Source organism: Macaca nemestrina, chromosome 6 (genome assembly GCF_043159975.1).
Source record: "Macaca nemestrina isolate mMacNem1 chromosome 6, mMacNem.hap1, whole genome shotgun sequence".
In the NCBI taxonomy this organism is placed as follows: domain Eukaryota; kingdom Metazoa; phylum Chordata; class Mammalia; order Primates; family Cercopithecidae; genus Macaca; species Macaca nemestrina.
The window spans coordinates 10515107-10533353 of record NC_092130.1 but is presented as its reverse complement, the minus strand read 5'-3'; the positions used below and the strand labels follow the sequence as shown (position 1 = coordinate 10533353).

Here is an 18247-nt window from a genome sequence, read left to right as displayed (position 1 = left end):
TTTTAATTCGGCTTAGAATATCAGAATGTCAGAACTAAAAGGGACTCTTGGGACCGTTTAATTAAAGACCCTCATTTTTCAGATGGGGAAAATGATTTGCCCAAGGCCAGGTCATGAAACTCATAGTAGACTTGGAAATCTTGCCCTTTTTACTCATATAGGCCACATAAAAAATCATTTTAAGGTAGTAGAAAATACATTATCTGGCTCCGGAAGAGAAGAGAAACTATCCAAAATTTAAATGGAGGTTAGTTCAAATTGATTCTTCTTGTTTATGATGAATAGTTTTATCCTCTCTAACTGTCTAGACATTTAATAATTTTTGTCCTCCTAATGATTAGAAAATTTGTTCAAATTGAGAGATATAAAAAAAGAAGCAGGAAAAAGAGAGCAATTGATGAAACTTCTACTTAGGCTTTCCAATGCTGCAGGGCTCTTCCAGGACCCTCTTTTTTAAAGGAAGACGTCACATTGAGGTGAAAGGCATTTATCTGTGAGCAGTCCTGCATCTTCTGTTATTTGATTAAAAACAGGTGGCTCCTCTTTATAAGGAGCTGATGGGTTCCATGAAAAGATGCTCAAGGCCCTGTGTAAGTAAGTGCAAGCACCTCCTGCCTTCCAGGCACAAGGTCTCTTACTCAATGAAATCTCAGGATTCTGCCGGAGAGAATGAGAAGTTTTAAAAGAAGACATAGGCAACCCAATTAGGCTCCAGTCTGCTCGGGCCCTGAGCTGCCAGTTTTCAACAAAAAGAGAAATGTAATAGAGAAAGCAAAACTGTTCACTTTGGTCAACAAAATTAGATATCGTCAACGGAAAGTCCTGCTTTTGACCACTTTTCTACTATGCCATGGAAAGTGGTCTTCCAGCTAAGGGGGCATTGATCTTTCCAGTAAAAACAGGTATAAGCCCTTGGATTTGTACAGAGGTTTGCAGTTGCAAAAGACATTCACATATATGATTTCATCTGGTCTTCATGGCAACTCTGAATAGGGATAATCGTTCCCTATGCAGATAAGGAAAGTAACAGGTTAAGTTAGCTGATGTCAGACTTGGGGATTAAAACACAGATCTTTGACTCTAAGTTTACACTGTATATCATGTTTCCATTTTGTCACTTACAAAAATCTACTGCAGCAAACTTACTCTGTGCTAGAAGGAAATGACATACTTAGAAATGAACATAAAGTTCTTATCATGGTTCTCCACTGTGCCAAGTAAGTGCTTGGCATGGCATAGCTGCTGTTGAGGAAGAGGCAGTGTGGTGGAATAATTAAAATCACAGGTTTGAGATTTGAAAAATCTGGATGTGAGTCCTGAGTTTGGCCCTTTCTGCTCTCAGAAAATGCTCTATGTGAGCGAGACCGAATGCCTTAACTTCCCTGAGGGTGGAATGAGATGCAAATGTGTGTGCCAAGCTTACCATGATGCCTGCACTTAGTGTTTGATGAGTGTAGGGATGATTACATCAAAAGGGTATGCTCATAGACTTTGCTGTAAGGAAACAAAGCAATCCCTGCCTTGGAACCAGATGTTAACATTTCATAGTTAAATACCTTGGTTTTTTTGGTCTCAGATATTCAGAGGCCTCCTGTTTTTGCCTCTCTTGACTTTCTGCATGTAAAAGTTTGCTAGAGTGTTCAGTGAACCCTATGGCTTTATAGTCTACAGAGCAGACCTCGCTTGTGGCCAGGTACCTGTATATGATGCACGCCGTGTTCTGGCAGGTACTGCAATTGTTGAGATCTTGGCCAGTTCGATAAAAGTTGCGCCTGCAAGACAGAGCATTTGCTGGATAAATCTATGGGCAAAAGTCACATGGGCCACAAACATTCAACCTACTGGTCCCTTAGTCCCTATAGCACAGCATTCATGGTGCTCTTAAGTTGCATGGCCATTACAAATAAGGAAACAAGAAAGTCATGACAATAGGAGCTCACATTTCTAGAAGGCTTCATACATGTTTAAAGACTTCCCAAGCTGAGAGTTTTTTCATGCTGACAACAATCCTGTGAGATGAGGGATTCTGCAGGTGAATGGAAGGGAGGTTATTAAAACTCCTGACCTCTTAGTTCAGTACGTTTCACTCTGCATATCACAGTGTTTCTCTCCTATATGGCAGTGCTGATTCTGATTCATACAGCAAACGCCAGTTAATGACTTCTCTCTCCTACCCTTTTTGATGAGCTTTAACCATTGCTTCTTCTCTGTCTTTAGAGAGCACTTTCTGGAAGGACGAGCATTTCACATCTAAACAAATAACTGCATTTTCCTCCTATACTGGTGCTGAGTCATCCAGGACAGCATTTTGTGACTTTTTTCTCTTGGCAGAAAATGAATTGTGCAAAATGAACTGTGATCTCATTTCAGTTCCAATTAGTTGGTCATTGATGGACCAGCCCAAGTCATAAAAGTAGTCAGTACAGGGGAAGGTCAATAGTAAGCTGAGTGGCCACCTCAAGTCCTTTGTCACAATGACACGAAGAACGGAAATACTGTACAAATGCAGTAACTTGCTAAGAGGAGGGGGATGGGGAAGTGCCTTCCTGCCATCGTTTTCCCCCATCATATATCAACGGAACCCTCATCTTCATAAAAATCATTTTTGATCCTACTGCTTCATTGCTGCCTTTTCCCATTCTGTTAACACCTGAAAACGAAAACAAACAGCAGTAGAAATCCACAAAAATCCACCAAAGCCTAGAACTAAATGAAATTCCATTAGAGAAAAGGGAGGTCTGTGGTTATGATTTGGAGAAACAACCGTACTTCAAACGTTTTGGAGACATGTTTACTAAAAGAAAGCAAAGCTGTCTCTGCCCGTGTGTTAGCAGATGACTTCACCCAGTCATTTCTAATATGAAAAAAATCTCCTTACCCTTCAGTGAGAGCTCGAGCTTTCTCCAAGTCTTGAATTACATTCAAAAGGACTTTAATTTTCTCTTGGTTCGAGTGCAGAGATTCTTCCACGGATTGCAGTCGGCCTTGGAGGTCGCAGAGTTCACCCCGTGCCAGGTGAATTTGATTAATGTCACTAATCTCCCTGTTGCTCTGAAGTTTGGTCTCACTCTTTGGAAGAGAGGATGGGAGGTGATCACTTCCTGGACAATTTGGAAACTCCAGGGTGTCTGACTCAGTGGGGTTGTTTGCTGTCTGCCCCTGACACCCAGGGGCAGATTTCGATGCACTGTTAATTTTGAGTGACACCAGATTCTGGTGATTGTTACTTGATGAAGGACAGTCTGAGGCTCTTCCTGGGTAGGCTGGCTGCCTGTGGGAGCCTGATGAGGGGGAACTGTGAGTCCGTGGAGGTGAAGGAACACACGTTTCCTTTGACTGAGATGACAGTGGGCCAAAGTCTTTGTCATCCGAGTTGTCTTTGGGCAAAAGCAATTCAGGTTTAAGTTTCTCTGTGCCTGGTGTGTGGCTGGCAACGCTGGTGGCATTTAAGCAGGAGGTGGATTTTTCTGAATCTGGTAGAGTCATCCTTCTCCCATCACCTGGACATGTGTCACCCAAAGGGTGTATGGAGTTACTTACTTCAGCTGGCCTGTCTGGGCTGAGAGCAGACTCTCTAGCTTCCCAGGAAGGACTGTGATAAATATCATCTGGAACCTGAATGGCAGCTGTGGCTTTCTCTAAGGACCTCCAAGTTCCTGCTTCCAAGCATATGCTAACAGGACCATTGCTTTGCACCTTGGGGACCCTCGGGAGGAATGTGTGGGACACCTTGACCCTTCGAGGCCCATCCTCAAGATGCTGAGCCAACCTTAAGTAGGCAAGGTCAGAAGACACAATGTCCTGTTCAGAGAGGTTGCCGTTGACCTGGATGGCACTTTGGGATGCTGTTGGCATTTCCACCAGGGACTTGCTGGCTGTGAGTTTCTTCCTTTTGAAAACTGGGAAATGCTTCCTGAGACTGGGGGAAGTTTGGATCGCAACGTTGCGAAAGCCCCCTGCCTTCTGGGACCTGGGGAAGGAGAGCGAGTAGGTGGGGGGATGATGGTGCCTGGTTGCTTGAGTTTTCCCCATCACAGCCAGGTCTTCTGGAGTTCGGACATCAACCTCAGCTAGGCCAGCTGGATTCTTAGTGGTCCCATCTTCCTTGAATCTCACCTGCTGGGATTTGCTCCTGCGGTGGTGAGGTTGTTTCACAAACTCTACTGATTCTAGACTGTTACGCTTTAGAAGCACGGGTCTCACTTTCATATTTTGCTGGGCCATTGAGCCTCAGTGGGAAGGATCAGGACCATACACTTCTCCTAGGCACATCTCCCCTTAGGTCTTTGGAGCAGTATCTAATGATGGTATTTCAAACATAGAGAACTGCTGGCCAGGATGGAGTTGTCCTCTCCTCTTAGTATGGGAAATCCTGTTGGCCATTCCCAACCTCTAGAGTCTACGTAGGAACTAGCTGTAATGCTTCCCCTGCAGTTAAAATATTAATTCATTGTAGTATAATTGCTCCTTGAAAAAACAAATGAGTTAGGCTAACTATTAAACATCTGATCTACCAAGAGAGCTGGTAGGCTGTTTATCAAGGGAGGCTGGCATGCAGTTCTGATCTTGGAAGAAGCTGGTTGTCTTGAACAAAAAGACAACAAAAGTACCATTTAGGGGGTAGTGCCAGACTCCCAGTGAGTGAATTCCAAAAGAAACCTGTTACATCTAGAACATACGGCTTTTTCTCCCCCCGCCCCCAGAGCATTAATGTCCAGTGTGAAACTGCAGGAAACTTAAACGCATCTTCTTTTCATAGCAGGTAAATAGGTGGAGAAATAAATGACCTGGGGGTTTGCTACTTTGATGATACATGATGAGCCCAAGGGAACACTCCCATTTATGTCAATCACAAATTCCTCCTTTGGGGCCATTGTTTTCTTTCATGTTGTCTCTCTTTTCTTCAGTAAGGGAAACTTCTCTTCCTAAATAGCCTCACAAAACCCAGTGGGGTATGACCAGGACAGGATTGAGGAATCATAGGGGATTCAGTGGGCAGAGTCCCTGTTGTGGTGTCTTGGCTGAAGTTCACATGTGGGCACGGTGAGCTATGTCTGCAGCCTCCAGGATGATGTATGTTTGCTTGGCCTCAGGGGCTGAGGTCTGAGACCAGCTGGGGTCTGAGATCTGCAAGCAGGCGAGGAGCACCTGAAAGGAAAGAGACAATAGTTGCCACTGAGAACGCAGTTTCTGTGGACCTGGATTTCTCTTCCAATTCTAATTTCCTAGCTGAGTATTTTGAGTGGAGGGTCTAGGAGTAAGTTAACCATGTGACCTTTCTCTCGGTTCTCTTTGTGAGCCAGGCACTTTGTGGGTGCAGGGCCTTGGAACAAAATGCCTGTCTGCCTGGACTCTTTTCTCTCTACACTTCCGCACATCACCCAGACAACTCCTATTCATCAGTTGGGAGTCCCAGCAATTTCTCAGGGAGCCTTTACAATGACTCCCCCTTACTCACACACCCAGTGCCAAGACCACATCAAGACCCATTGTACATCCTCGTCACATTTTTCACAATACAAATTGTAGCTGTTATTCAATAAGCATTTGTGTATGTATTTATTTAGTGTGCATCTCCTCCACTACCCTGTAGGCTCCAGGAGGGCAAAGACTGGAACCATCTCATTCACTGCTTAAGCATTCCCAGCCCTCTTTCTGGCTCACTATAGGTGCTTAAGGAGAATTTGTTGAAAAAGTGGATGGTTGGATGAAGGGCAGGTCCTTCTGAGGTAAAAGAGAGCCTGGGCATGAAGAGGAGTGAAGGTCCTAGAGTATCCTGTTAGGGAAACGGGATCTGTGGACTTGTTCTGCTATGACTGCAACATTTATTTAAGAACAAAATTCTCCCCTGATGTCTTCATTTCTTATTGCTTTCCAGGAGATAAATGTGCATGAACTTCTCTGAGGAACAGCTACCTCATAATAATAATAGCCACCATTTATTGAATACCTACTTTTACCATGCTGAGGACTTTACTTGCATTAATTAAAACAACTTATATTTACTCAGTACTAACTAATGTGACAGATGCTGTTCTAAGCACTTTCCAAGCCATAACTCATTCGTTAATCACAAATGGCTCTATAAGGGTAGATAATATTTTTGTCCCCGTTTACAGTTGAATAAACTGAGGCCCAGAAAGGTTAAGTAACTTGCCTAAACATATCCTACTCCCTTTCCAATATTGCATTATCTCATTTAATCCTTACAAAAAATCCATGAGGTGCCATTATCCCCCTTAGACTTATGGGGAAATTGAAGCTTAGAGAGGGTAAGTACTCAGTAGAGGAGCTAGAATTTGAACCTAGATGTCTGTCATTCCAAAGTCCACATTCTTAATCATGAAGTTATGACTCTGCCCTTTTGGGATCTGCATGATATGTTGACAATTGCTAAGAACAAGGGTAAAAGACCCTTGCAGATCTAGAGAGATGCAGGGAACTGTCCCCTGGCCTTGCCATGGCAAAGCAAACCAGAGGATTTGCTGCAAGTCAGAGGGATTACAATGGCACTGAAATGAGGAGAGTTCTAAGCCTGTCCGGATTGACCGAGGGATTTTAAAAGAAAATAAAAGTAATAAAATAGCCCACAAGTATTTGGCTGGCTCTGAGAAAGTAGTCTGTCTTAGAACCCAGCTGTATTGGTCTGGTCCCATGCTACTAATAAAGACATACCCGAGACTGGGTAATTTATAAAGAAAAAGAGGTTTAATGGACTCCCAGTTCCACATGGCTGGGGAGGCCTCGCAATCATGGTGGAAGGCAAAGGAGGAGCAAAGTCATGTCTTACATGGTGGTGGCAGGCAAGAGAGAGGGCATGTGCAGGGAAACTCCCCTTTATAAAACCATCATATCTTGTGAGACTTATTCACTATCATGAGAAAGACCCACCCTCATGATTCAATTACCTCCCACCAGGTCCCTCCTACTACACGTGGGAATTATGGTAGCTACAATTAGAGATTTGGGTGGGGACACAGCCAAACCATATTGCCAGCCAGCCTTATCATACAGATAAAAACCTTGGCTCCATAAACGGAGACTATTACTAACATTTTCCATCACACCATTTGGGGTGCTCATTGTGAGTGCAGCCTAAACTTTGTCTATCAGACTTCTGCTTTCCCCAAGAATTGCTAGATAATGTTCATAGGAACTTTGGCTTTTCCTGATCCTAGATGCCTTGAGAGGGTCCAACTAACCCAGCAGTGCTGGGAGAGTGTGTGGCACATCCTGGAAGATATTTGGATTCATCTAAAATGCTAATGAGTTGTCAACTTGTCATCAACCTTTTCTACTAACTACTGCTAACATTCTGAGTGTACCTTAGAACCTGATTCAAACCCTGCCCCTTACTGGCTGAAGGACTTGGTGTGTTTTTCGTCTGTAAAATGGGGATGACATAGTGTAGACACGGACTCATGAGTCTGATGTGAAGTCAGTGAGACAATGTCTGCAAAACTCTCAGCCCAGAGCCTGGCACACATTAGGCAATTGGTGTGTGTTTTCTACCATTGCTGTTATCAGTATTGCAATCACCTGCAGCCAGGGCTTCTTGCTGTGAATGCCAGAATGTGTGTGGATATGCTGTATCTAGGGAGAGGGACGATAACTTTCAGCAAAGCTCATGGAGCTCTTTGAGCCCCAGTGGTGGATGAACCACTATCTGTAGCTTTTCCAGAGCAGGTAGAGCCATCGTGGGACAGAACGAGCAGAGTTTCATGAGCAGGTTGTTCCTCATTTGCCTTGCCTGTTTGAAGAGCAGGGTTGGCTTCTAAGAGTGGCATTGTCACCTACCTCTCTGAGGAGATGAACCTACTGATCCCAAGTTGCTTTACACAAAAATTCCAAACAACGGAACTTTTAAAATTGGTCCTATGTTTCAATGACTTTGTATAGGACTTTTAGGTCTGGGAGAATCCAGTAGACAATTTCCTCAGTCCATGACTAAATCCTTTCTGCATCTTCCTCCTCAAATAATAATTAAGCCTGCCTGGATGCCTGTGATGATGGGGAGCTCAGTACCCAATTCCCTAGTCCATAATAGTTATTTTCATTAATAATAGCAAATATGTATTAAAAACTCACTGTTAAATGCTATGTTAGCACCTGGCATTTAATCCTCAAAATGACCTTCTGTATATTATCCCCATTTTGCAGAGTACGCAGTTGAAGTTTGTGAGATGATCACATGCTTGAAAACACACAGTTCATACTCGTCATCTTTGTACTGCAGAGCCTAGATATTTATATGTGTACTTTTGTGGGTTCCTTGACTAATTATTTTTTGCCTTCTTAACTGTTTATTAGCACTTCATTCTGGGAGTGATAACTCACACAGGCTACGATTGTCTGAGGCTGGTTTTCATAAGAGCTAATGCCTAGTGCGTTGATTATGTGCCAGGCATTGTGATTGGTATGTTTCATTTACTCTCTTCCTTAATCCTATGACACTCTTAGAGGCAGGTGCGATCAGTTCCCCATTTTATAAATGAGGAAACTGAGGCACAGAAGATGAACATATTTGTACCAAGTTGTTCACACTGATAAGTGATGGAGCTGTCATTTGGACCCGCAGACTGACCCTGAAGAATAGACTTCTCACCGTTGGGCCTTCTTGCCTTCTTCAGGACTGGAAAGATTAATATTTTTGTGCAAGGCTAGCAAGCAGGTTTCAAACTCCCTCCACATTTTCATTCTGAAAGTCAGTCATTATTCTGGTGTTAGCCCTGCCTTTTCTTCAGGAAGTTTATGTATCCTTTAGATGTTTTCTTTTAATCTTTAAAAGCAGTTGGTTTTCTGCTTATAAACATATTATTTGTTCATTGTAAAAATTCAAATAATACAAATAAACAACAAAAGGAAGAAAAAAATCACCTGAAATCTTACCACCCAGAAAGAGTCACAATACACCAACAATTTGGTGACATTCATTCTAGCCATCTCCCTGTGCAATGCTTGCACAGAAATTGCATACACAGAGAAGCTTATGGACAGAAAGCCTTTTGTTCACTGAACAACCTGGAGAAAGTTACACATTATGGCATACAGGTCACACTGTCCTTTTAAGTAGGCTAACATGAATTTGTCTAGTTATACAATTATCTATTTAAATAGTATTTTTGTGGACATTTAGGTTGTTTATAAATTTTTGGTATTATTTAAAAGTCTATAAATAACATTTTTTGTATGTAAATCTTGGAGCACTTGTCTAATTATCTCCTTGGAATAAATGCCTGAAGAAGAATTACTGGGTTAAAGTAGCTGTGCATTTTACATTTTGTTGGTACTACCATGTTACCACTCATCCTTCTATAAAGTTCTAATGTGCAACGCTGCCATTACTGCGTGAGAAGACCTTTCACCAGAACCTCTTTGTTACTGTGCTTGGTCAATTTATGATAATTGTTTTTGTCATTGCCAGTACAGTACAAAAGAAATTGTATCTCATTATTCTCGATAGGGAATTTATATAAGAGTGGACTTTTTTCATATATTGGTTTTACACAATGTTTGATACAAATAAAGGCTGAAAAGTTGAAAATGAAAATTTGAATAGCCAAGCAAATGTGGAAACTCTCGTGTTTTAGACAGAACCTAGGAAGTTTAGGAAATACAAAATTTTCTGTTGACAAAAATATTTTGTGTCCCAACTCTTCTGCCCTTGATGTCCACCATGACCCTTGTACAGACACATCTTGGGGAATACACCTGGCTAAAATCACCCTCTGGAGGCCTTTAAGTTTTATGGGCTCCCAGTTGTCCATTAATTCACATTTTCCTAGGCATTGGAGGTTAGGGCTAAATTAATATCCTGGCTAGGATCCAGAATCGTTCCCTAGAGGTGGTCACAGCTGCCCCACGGCTGGAGCTATTGTTGATCTTTGCAACACTTTATTCTGTCCTCCCTTGATTATTGACTTTAGTGAACATGAACCAACGGTTTATGTTGCATCTATGCCTTTAGCCCACGTCAAATGGTCCTCATGGAATCAGTGTCCATTCAGTAGATACAGAAACATTGGACAATATCTCTGTAGGTTGCCCACTGTGGGCTTTCACTGGAATTCCTGCCCAGTCCTCTTTTCTCAGTGTATTTAGGCCATACAGTGAGGGGTTAAGTACATAGGATTTCGCTTATTATCTACCTAGATGAGACTCTTCCACTTTCTGACTATTGACCTGGAACAAGTGAATTGATCTTTGTAAAACCACCTAGACTGATTGTGAGAATTAAATGAAATAGTTATATTAAATGGTCAGGATAGTCAGTGTTCACTCTTCAGATAGAACCCAGCTGGTAACCATGAGATACTTGTGAATTGGTCTTGGGCCCTCCTCTTTCCCTTGGGATAGTAAATTGTAGGTGCATTCATGGGAAGGAATGTACAAAGATGGCATTCCCTTCTACGAGGAATGTACAAGGAGTCCTATCTCCCTGCCGTCTCTGTACTTTGTGTACTTTAGCATTGTGTTTGTCTCTCTATATTGTGATGATCTGCTGACTTCTAGCCTCTTCAACTAGACTATAAGCTCCTTGAGAGACAGGTGGTGATGGTCTACTCCGAGTCCTTATCCTCTGCTTGACATAGAGAGGGTCGGTCTTACATAAATTCTTGTAAAACAAATGAATATAATCCTGTATTATCTAATTTTCCTTAGCTTCTATGACATGGAATAGTTGGATAGTCGCATAGAATAAATATTTGCATAACTAAGAGTGAAGGAATTAATTCACTTCCAACATTTTTTTTTTTCTTTCAAAGGTTTATTATCAGTAGGTCTCATGTCTGTTCTCTAGTCTACTATGCTTTCTCTCTTTATGACAGATTTAATTTGGTTGGACTTTATTGAGATTCTGCTGTGAGGTGGGCACTGTAATAAATACTGTGGAGATTCCAAGGAGGAATAAGACCTGACCCCTATTGTAGCTCTAAGAAAGGACCTTGCAATGCCAACCTCATATGGAATCTGTTCCTGAGAATTGCTACACAATGTTGTACAGGGTAGGGGAGGACTTAGAGGAAGGCATTTGATTCATTTCATGCATCCAAATTCTACCTTACTTATGAGGGTGCTTTACATGTTAACTGGGGTTCAGACTGTCCTTCATGCCAGGAGTCAGCAAGTTTTTTCTTTAAAGGGCCAGATAGTAAATATTTCCATCTTTGCTGACCACACAGTTTCTGTTGCAACCATTCAGCTCTGCCATTGTGGCAAGAAATAAGTCATAGACAATATGTAAACAAATGGCTCTGGTTGTGTTCCAATAAAACTTCATTTATAAAATATGCAACTGAATGGATTTGACCTGGGAGCCATAGTTCGACAACCTCCGCTTTAGGCACTGGGAAGTCATTGGTGGTTTTTGAGCAGGAGGCTCTTGATTAGGTTGTTTTTCAGAGGAGGCTGTGTTTGCTGACACATTGCCATCTCCCTTCTCTGAACTTAGTAATAATAACCTTTACTATTTATACCACACTTTACAACTTACAAAGCATTTTCAAATCCCATGTAATCCCCACTAGGGAGGCTGGGAAGCATTATCCCTGTTTTAAAGAAGAGGAATTCAATCCAGAAGGATTCAATGATTTGTCCTAAGTCACAGAGGTAGACTGGAACCCTGTTTTCCTGCTACCAGCCTCAGGGCTCTGGTGGAGACCCCGACTTTCCCTCCCTTTAGCTGGCCAGACATCTAACTACTTTTTGTGTTAGTCCAGTTTCCTCAGCTGCAGGGTGCATTTCTAAGGTGTAGGGATATGTCTTCCACTCTTTTTCTATCCTCCAAAGTCCTAAGCACAGTGGTGAGTCTTTAAGGAGCCATTTACTATTGATCATTCACCTCTGGGCCTTGTGGTTCAAAGTTTGCTTTCCTTCCATTTGTATTCAGTTAATTGCTCGGTCAAATCTGTTGGTAAGGGTTACTCCATACTCATCTGAAATCAAAGGGTTAATGCTTGTGGTCCAAGTCTTCATTTATCTTTCCAATTTGAAATTTGGAAAGATAATTTTCCAAATTATCTATTCCAAAAATATACCCCTTTCCGGCAGCTTTCTCAGTAAGAAAAAAGGGTATATTTTGGGGGTCTGCCTAAATCTACATTTTGTTGTAAGTGGTCAAAGAAACAAAGGGAATTGACTTTCTTTTTAGCACCTGGGATTACTAAGCATGGGTGAACTTGAGGAAAGAATTAGGCACCAAAAAGTGAGGTTAAAATCCAGACTTATATATTTGGGACCCTGAAAGATGTTGGATACGTACTGATCATGAAATCTTGTTCTCACTTTCCTATATACCATGTTTGACCTTTTTGCACAAATTCTGGTATTCATACCCAGGTCTCCGTCATCTCTCACCTGTATCACTGCAAGTGTCCCCCTCTCTTGTCCTCTTTGCCATCTGTCCTCCACACGGCAGCCAGAGTAATCTTGATAATATTTAATGAGATCACATCAGGCCCCTCTTTGAAACCCTGCAAAGGTGTCCCACTACATTTAAATTAAAAGCCAAACTAGTTCCATAACTTTCAGGGCCACAACCTTGAACAGAGGCCACAACCCTATGTCATCTGGCCCCTGCCTACCTTCCTGGTCCCATCTCATCTCATGCCACTTTCCCCCTTTTCTGTGACCTGGTCTGTGACCCTGAACATGCTAGATTCATTCTCATCATCTGGATTTGAAATCTGCTATTCTTTTGTTAGGACTCCTCTTTCCCCAGATCCTTCCAAGGCTGTCATCTCCAGGAGACACTCCCTGATCCCCTCTCCCCTTCCATGTCCCTCTATGCAGCAAAACCCTGTCCTATTAGCTTATTTGTTTATTCTCTGTCTCTGCCCCCATTTATTGAAGAACTTTAGTATTTGTTGAATGAATGAATAAAGAGTAAATTCTTATAGTTAGAGGCTTCAAGGAATCAAGGAATCATACAACCTTAGAAATAGAACAGAGAAGTTTAAAACTTTAGACCTTGGGGAGAATCTTATTTAATGATTTTCAAAATTCCTTTAGCAGTAAACTCAGCTTTCCAAATCCAAACTTAAGCACAATTCCAATATCTAAAACAGAATAAAAGTGGAGTTGTTCTAGAAAATGTGGGGGATTCAATCCTGGGACTCAAAGCAAACCTAAAAACCAAAGACAACCCCCCTCATTCTAGAGATGGGGAAACTGAGACTCTGAGCAGCTGTCTTCTGCCTGCAAATGCTTCAAGAAGAACAAAGTCACTGGTGTGCATCCCATACCCCAGCACAGCTTCTAGCATGGAGCAGGAGCTGGGGGAGCATTGGTGGAACTGCACGAGTGACACACTGAGTTGAAGGCGGAAGTGGAACTGACGTCAATGCAGGGTCTCCTGTTCTCCAGTATGCCAGGGAGAAAGGTTGAGGGCCATGGCCCATATCTGGTTCCAGCTCAGGTGCCTCATTTGGAACCAGACCTAGTGGAGAAGACAGGCTTTCTGATCCCAGGGTCCTCTCCAATGGATGGGCAAGCCACTAATGCTATTTTTTTCTACCACTCTAGCCCTCTAATTGCATTTGTCACCCAGGGAGATACGACTACCATCTACCTCTACCTCCTCTTCATTTTTATCCTTTCTTCTGCCTTCTCTTCCTTTTTTAAAAAAAATAATAAAATGTTTCAGGTATGCAAGACAGCACAGAGGACAGTAGAGTGAACATAACAAGCATGACCAGCCTAAGACATGAAAGGTTACAAATCTAGCCGGATTATCCTGCGGATTTCCTCTCTCCTTTCTCCTTTTATTGTATTTCCCTCTGTCTTCCCCCCTTCTTTTCCCCCTCTTCCCTTCTGTTCTCCGGCATGGCTCCCCATTTCATTTCTCCCCTCTCCTCCCTGCTCTTTGTCTCACCACCTTACTTGCCCTCCTCTTTCCAAACCCTACCCTTCCTCTTCTTTCTCCATTTCTTTTGTTCCTCTCTGGCTCCTTCTCTTGCCTTCTCCTTCTCTCTTGCATCTTTATAAATGTTTTAGGGTCAGTGATTCATTCCTTTGGCTCATTCAGGGTGAGGAATCAGCATCTCCTGAATTTCCTCTCCTGTGAGCCTCAGGGCACCTGCCCTGCAGGGATAATTCTGTGGTGCATGCATCCCTCTAGCCAGAAGCATTGGCTGCTGCCCGCTGAATCTGAAAGGTCACCTCCAGCTTGCTTTCTCCAGGGGAAAACCTTTACTACCACCAGATGCAACTGCTGGCCAATTCATCCAGCTTCAGTTTCTCAGCATTTTATTTCTCAATACATTTCTTTTTCACTACATCACTGGGGACATTTTCTTACCTTTTTTTTTTTTTTTTTTTTTTTAGGTTATACCACTTTTTGACTTTAAATAATTTGACTTATTTTTCCTGGGGTCAAACACTGGGGGAGCTGCCTGCTCAGACAGATAGAAGAATCTAGAGTCTTTTGGATTTATTGTCAGAGGAATAACTCTGTGGGTCAGATGGAAGTGGGAGAGCAGAGGTGAGTGGTCATGTCTCACCCCTTTTCTCCATCAGCTCCATCCAGAAAAAAACAATAGGAAGCCAGACAGCCAGTGATTTGCATTGCTGTAAACAGATTGACTCATAGGGTACAGAGTTGGCACAGGCCACTTCTAAGTTCTTTTTCAATGTTGAGGTGTCAGCATTTTCCACATGGGAGAGGGATCCAGTTGGAGTGGAAGAAGGCAGGAAAGTCCTTTTCCATCTCAGCATCACTTTCTGTGGTTTTGTGGTACTTGGAAACTCTGTTTACACTTGACAGTCTCTTCCTATGGATTGTCTAAAGCAATTATGAATACAATTGGAAAAGTCTGTCCATTCTGAAGGGACCTATGCTCCAGTATAGACCAGTCACACACATTTGGCTGATTAAAATACTAGTCGTGGTACTAAAAACAAGACAGACTCCAGTGACCCCTTATTTGTCAATAGCACTGCCAAAGTTTTCAAAGCAGTTTTAGATTTACTAGCTCATTTCCACCTCACAACAAGTTTTGCCAAGACTAGGCATTATCACTCCCATTTTGCAGATGAGGGAACTGGTAGAGAGGGGCGAGATTTGCCCAAGATGAATGTGGTCTGGCCAGACCAAAAGGACAGCAGAAATTTCATTAGATCAGGGAGCTTCTAATGGAGGCTGGAGGAAGCTGGGTGCCTCTAAGAGGTGCCTTGGGTGGGGGCTGGCAGGATTGGCCCACAGCATGGCTTGGAAGTACCCCCTTCTCCTGACATAGATACACACTGCACACCCACCGAGGACAACTGTCGGGCCCTGGACTCTGCAGTGCGCCATCCCCCCTGGTACAGCAAAGCATTGGCAGGCAACTGCAATGAAGGTTTTCCCACTTCTGGATCCCTGCCTACACTGCAGAATTTTCACAAGGGGAAGAGAAGGGGGGAAGTTTATGGTCTGATCTAATCACAGATGAACGGAGAGCTCGGTGGCAGCAAGCAGCTTGCAAAAGCGCATGACTCCAGTGCCATTAAAGAGCCCACTCTTCATTTCTGAGATGAGTAAATGGTGTGCCCAGCAGCATGTGCAGCACACAGTAGGTGCTCAGTAAATGGTAGCTTCCATTGTTCTTATCTTTACCATGATTACCATTATGCATTGGGCCCCAAGTTACACAGAAACGGGACAAAATCCCAGGATTTCAGAGTCCATGCGGGGGTTGTGGCAAATCTCAAATAACATTAAAAGGCAGAAGTAATAAAAATGAAACTCAAGGAGAAAATGCTGCCAAATGTCCCTGTCTGCTGGTTTTGGTGTTGTGGTTCCCTGTGAGGTCTGCCATTTCTTAAGGGGCCAAGAACATCTCTGTGGCTTTTTGTCATTCATTTCCTCCTCTCGTGCAGGAATCTCAGACCATTGCTGGAATTGATGTTGCATTCTGGGACTTAGCTCTCTGCCTGTGCAAGCTGTGAAGCCCCATCCACCTCCCATGCAAATCACAGGCCGTGTAGCACACCTTTAATCGCCTCTCACTTATGGGCTCGCGATGTTTGCCTAATGACAAGGGATGTCCTGTTTCTCATGGATGCTGGTCAAATCCAAAAGTATAAAAGCTCATATTTAAATGTCCCCCTTCCTTCTTTCTCCTTTCCTTCCTTCCTTTCTCTCCCTCCTCCTTCCCTCTCTTTTTTCTTGCAAAGGGAAGAGCATATGGGTAGAGAGAACCACCCAGCCTCAACCCCACTTCTCACTGTCCAGGATAGGAGACAAGGAAAGGTACCGAGCTCAGTGGAGACCTTTCCTGGAGATCCAGGGACAAGGGGTGGTCTCACTCCTAGCCACCTATACTCACCTGAGTCTTCTCCCCTGCCCCTAGAGAAAAGCAGCCAGCATTCATGCATCCTCTCCTTTTGGGGGTAGGATCACACTCCCCAAGCTCCCGCAATGCCCCATACTTTCACCCTGACACCAGCCACTGGGGATTCCACCTTCCCTCCATGTTACCTACTGTAACCAAAGCCCCCAAGAGCAGGATGACATTCCATCTCCTGGAATGAAATACTTATCAGGACTTGGCAAAGCCTTTCTCTTACAAAGAGTTATTCATACACTTACACCTAAACTTGCTGAATGACCTAGGACAAGTCATCTCATATCTGGGATCTCAGTTTCCTCATTTGAAAATGAAAGGAGCATTTGGCTCACATTAACGCAGTGCCTGGCACATAATAGATATAGTAAGAATCAGCCAGCAGACCTCTTGGCTTCCAACCTTCCTTCCTTCTTCCCTATTTTCTGGCCTGAAGTTGTCCCCTGATTACCACTACCCTTGTCTTGCCTGAACAGGGACCTTTATGCGAATGATATGATCTCAAGCCTGGCCTTGGCCACCCTCCATGATCCTTTCTGGGCCAAGGACTAGGACAGCCTCTCTGTTTCCCAGCCCAATGTCTGAGCCTGATTGACTGCACTGGGGCACAGGGATTGGAAGGAACACCCAGAGCATGCAGGCAGATGGTGAGAGAGCCGGAAACCATTGCTGCTAGGGGTGTGGGGAGGGAGTCAGCAGTGAGCAACTTCTTAAAGCTCACATCAACATTCCCCGTTCTGGATGAGATCCAGAATCTTATGGGTTCAGAGTTTATCTGAAGTACCAGGACCCTTTAAATCCCATGTGGAGTGGCTGGGGGTGGTCTGATAATTTAAGTAGTGTGGCATGGTGGACAAGAGCTTGCATTCTGAAAACAGACGGCTTAGGTTTCAATGCTGGCTCTGCCATTTTCTGTATCTCTGTCGGAGGGTAAATTACTTAACCTCTCTGAGCTTTGATTTTCTCATCTGTAATATGTGGCTAATAATATTACTTAAGAAGCTGTAGCTAATAATATTACGTAAGAAGCTGGCTGTAAGATTTAAACAAGGTGACACACTCATAAAGCTTTCAGAAAAGTGCCTGTCAGGCCGGAACTACTTAATAAACATTGGTTCCTATTATGATTACTAGCATTATTACTGTAGGCAGTATCATCATTATTATTATCAAAGTGTGAGAACCAGCAAAGATTTCTATCACCCACTAGTTGCCCCTCAAACTCTCATCTGTGAAGCAGGAGTATTTATGATATAGCCCCTACCCGCTGCTTACAGTGGGCGTGGGAGCCGATTGATAATGTACAAGAGGATGCATGTTTATAATAAAATGCAGATGCCACAAAGCTAAAAGCAATTAGTAGATGACCGAAGATGAGAGGTAAAAGATGAAGTTAATAAAGAGGAGAAAAACTGAGCATCAACTTTGACTGAGCTTCCTAGTAAACCAAGGCAGAAAGGGAATCATAGTAAAACATATTTTTGTCATTACTTAGTGCTTAGTGCTGAGACATTTCATCATGAGTAACAGCCTTTTTTGTAGCCTTGAACTCTAAGAGAAACTTATCCTAAGAATATTTATTATGAATTTATTTACACATCTAAAATTTTAGGCTTTCTCTATGAGAAAGAGAATCCTTATGAGATTTGGAAAGTATCACAATAAAAATGGTTGAAGAAATGTGAGCTCTTTTTTTTTTTTTTTTTTTTTTTTTTGAGACAGAGTCTTGTTCTGTCACCAGGCTGGAGTGCAGTGGTGCGATCTTGGCTCACTGCAACTTCTGCCTCCTGGGTTCAAGCGATTCTCATGCCTCAGCCTCCCAAAGAGCTGGGATTACAGGCACCTGCCACCACACCCAGCTAATTATTTTTGGGTTTTTTTTTTTTTTAGTAGAGGCAGGATTTCACCATATTGACCAGGAT

General features: G+C 43.0%; 2 protein-coding genes across 9 annotated transcripts in view; one reads left to right on the top strand and one right to left on the bottom strand.

Moving 5' to 3' along the window:
* LOC105480844 (dedicator of cytokinesis 2) overlaps window positions 1-18247 on the top strand; it is a 434017-nt gene that overhangs the window by 231331 nt on the left and 184439 nt on the right. The window lies entirely within an intron of this gene.
* Window positions 1-18247, bottom strand: part of INSYN2B (inhibitory synaptic factor family member 2B) — a 118554-nt gene that overhangs the window by 17871 nt on the left and 82436 nt on the right. For 5 of the 6 annotated variants that reach the window (XM_011740028.3, XM_011740032.3, XM_071098103.1 and 2 more), the window contains 2 exons: window positions 2879-5148; window positions 1698-1772 (listed from right to left, as the gene is read on the bottom strand). In XM_011740028.3, the coding sequence (XP_011738330.2) occupies window positions 1698-1772; window positions 2879-4224 (1421 nt within the window). In that variant the 5' untranslated portion in view covers window positions 4225-5148. Of the gene's footprint in view, window positions 1-1697; window positions 1773-2878; window positions 8839-18247 lie in introns of those variants that run through there. The other variant, XM_071098100.1, reaches the window with a different exon arrangement.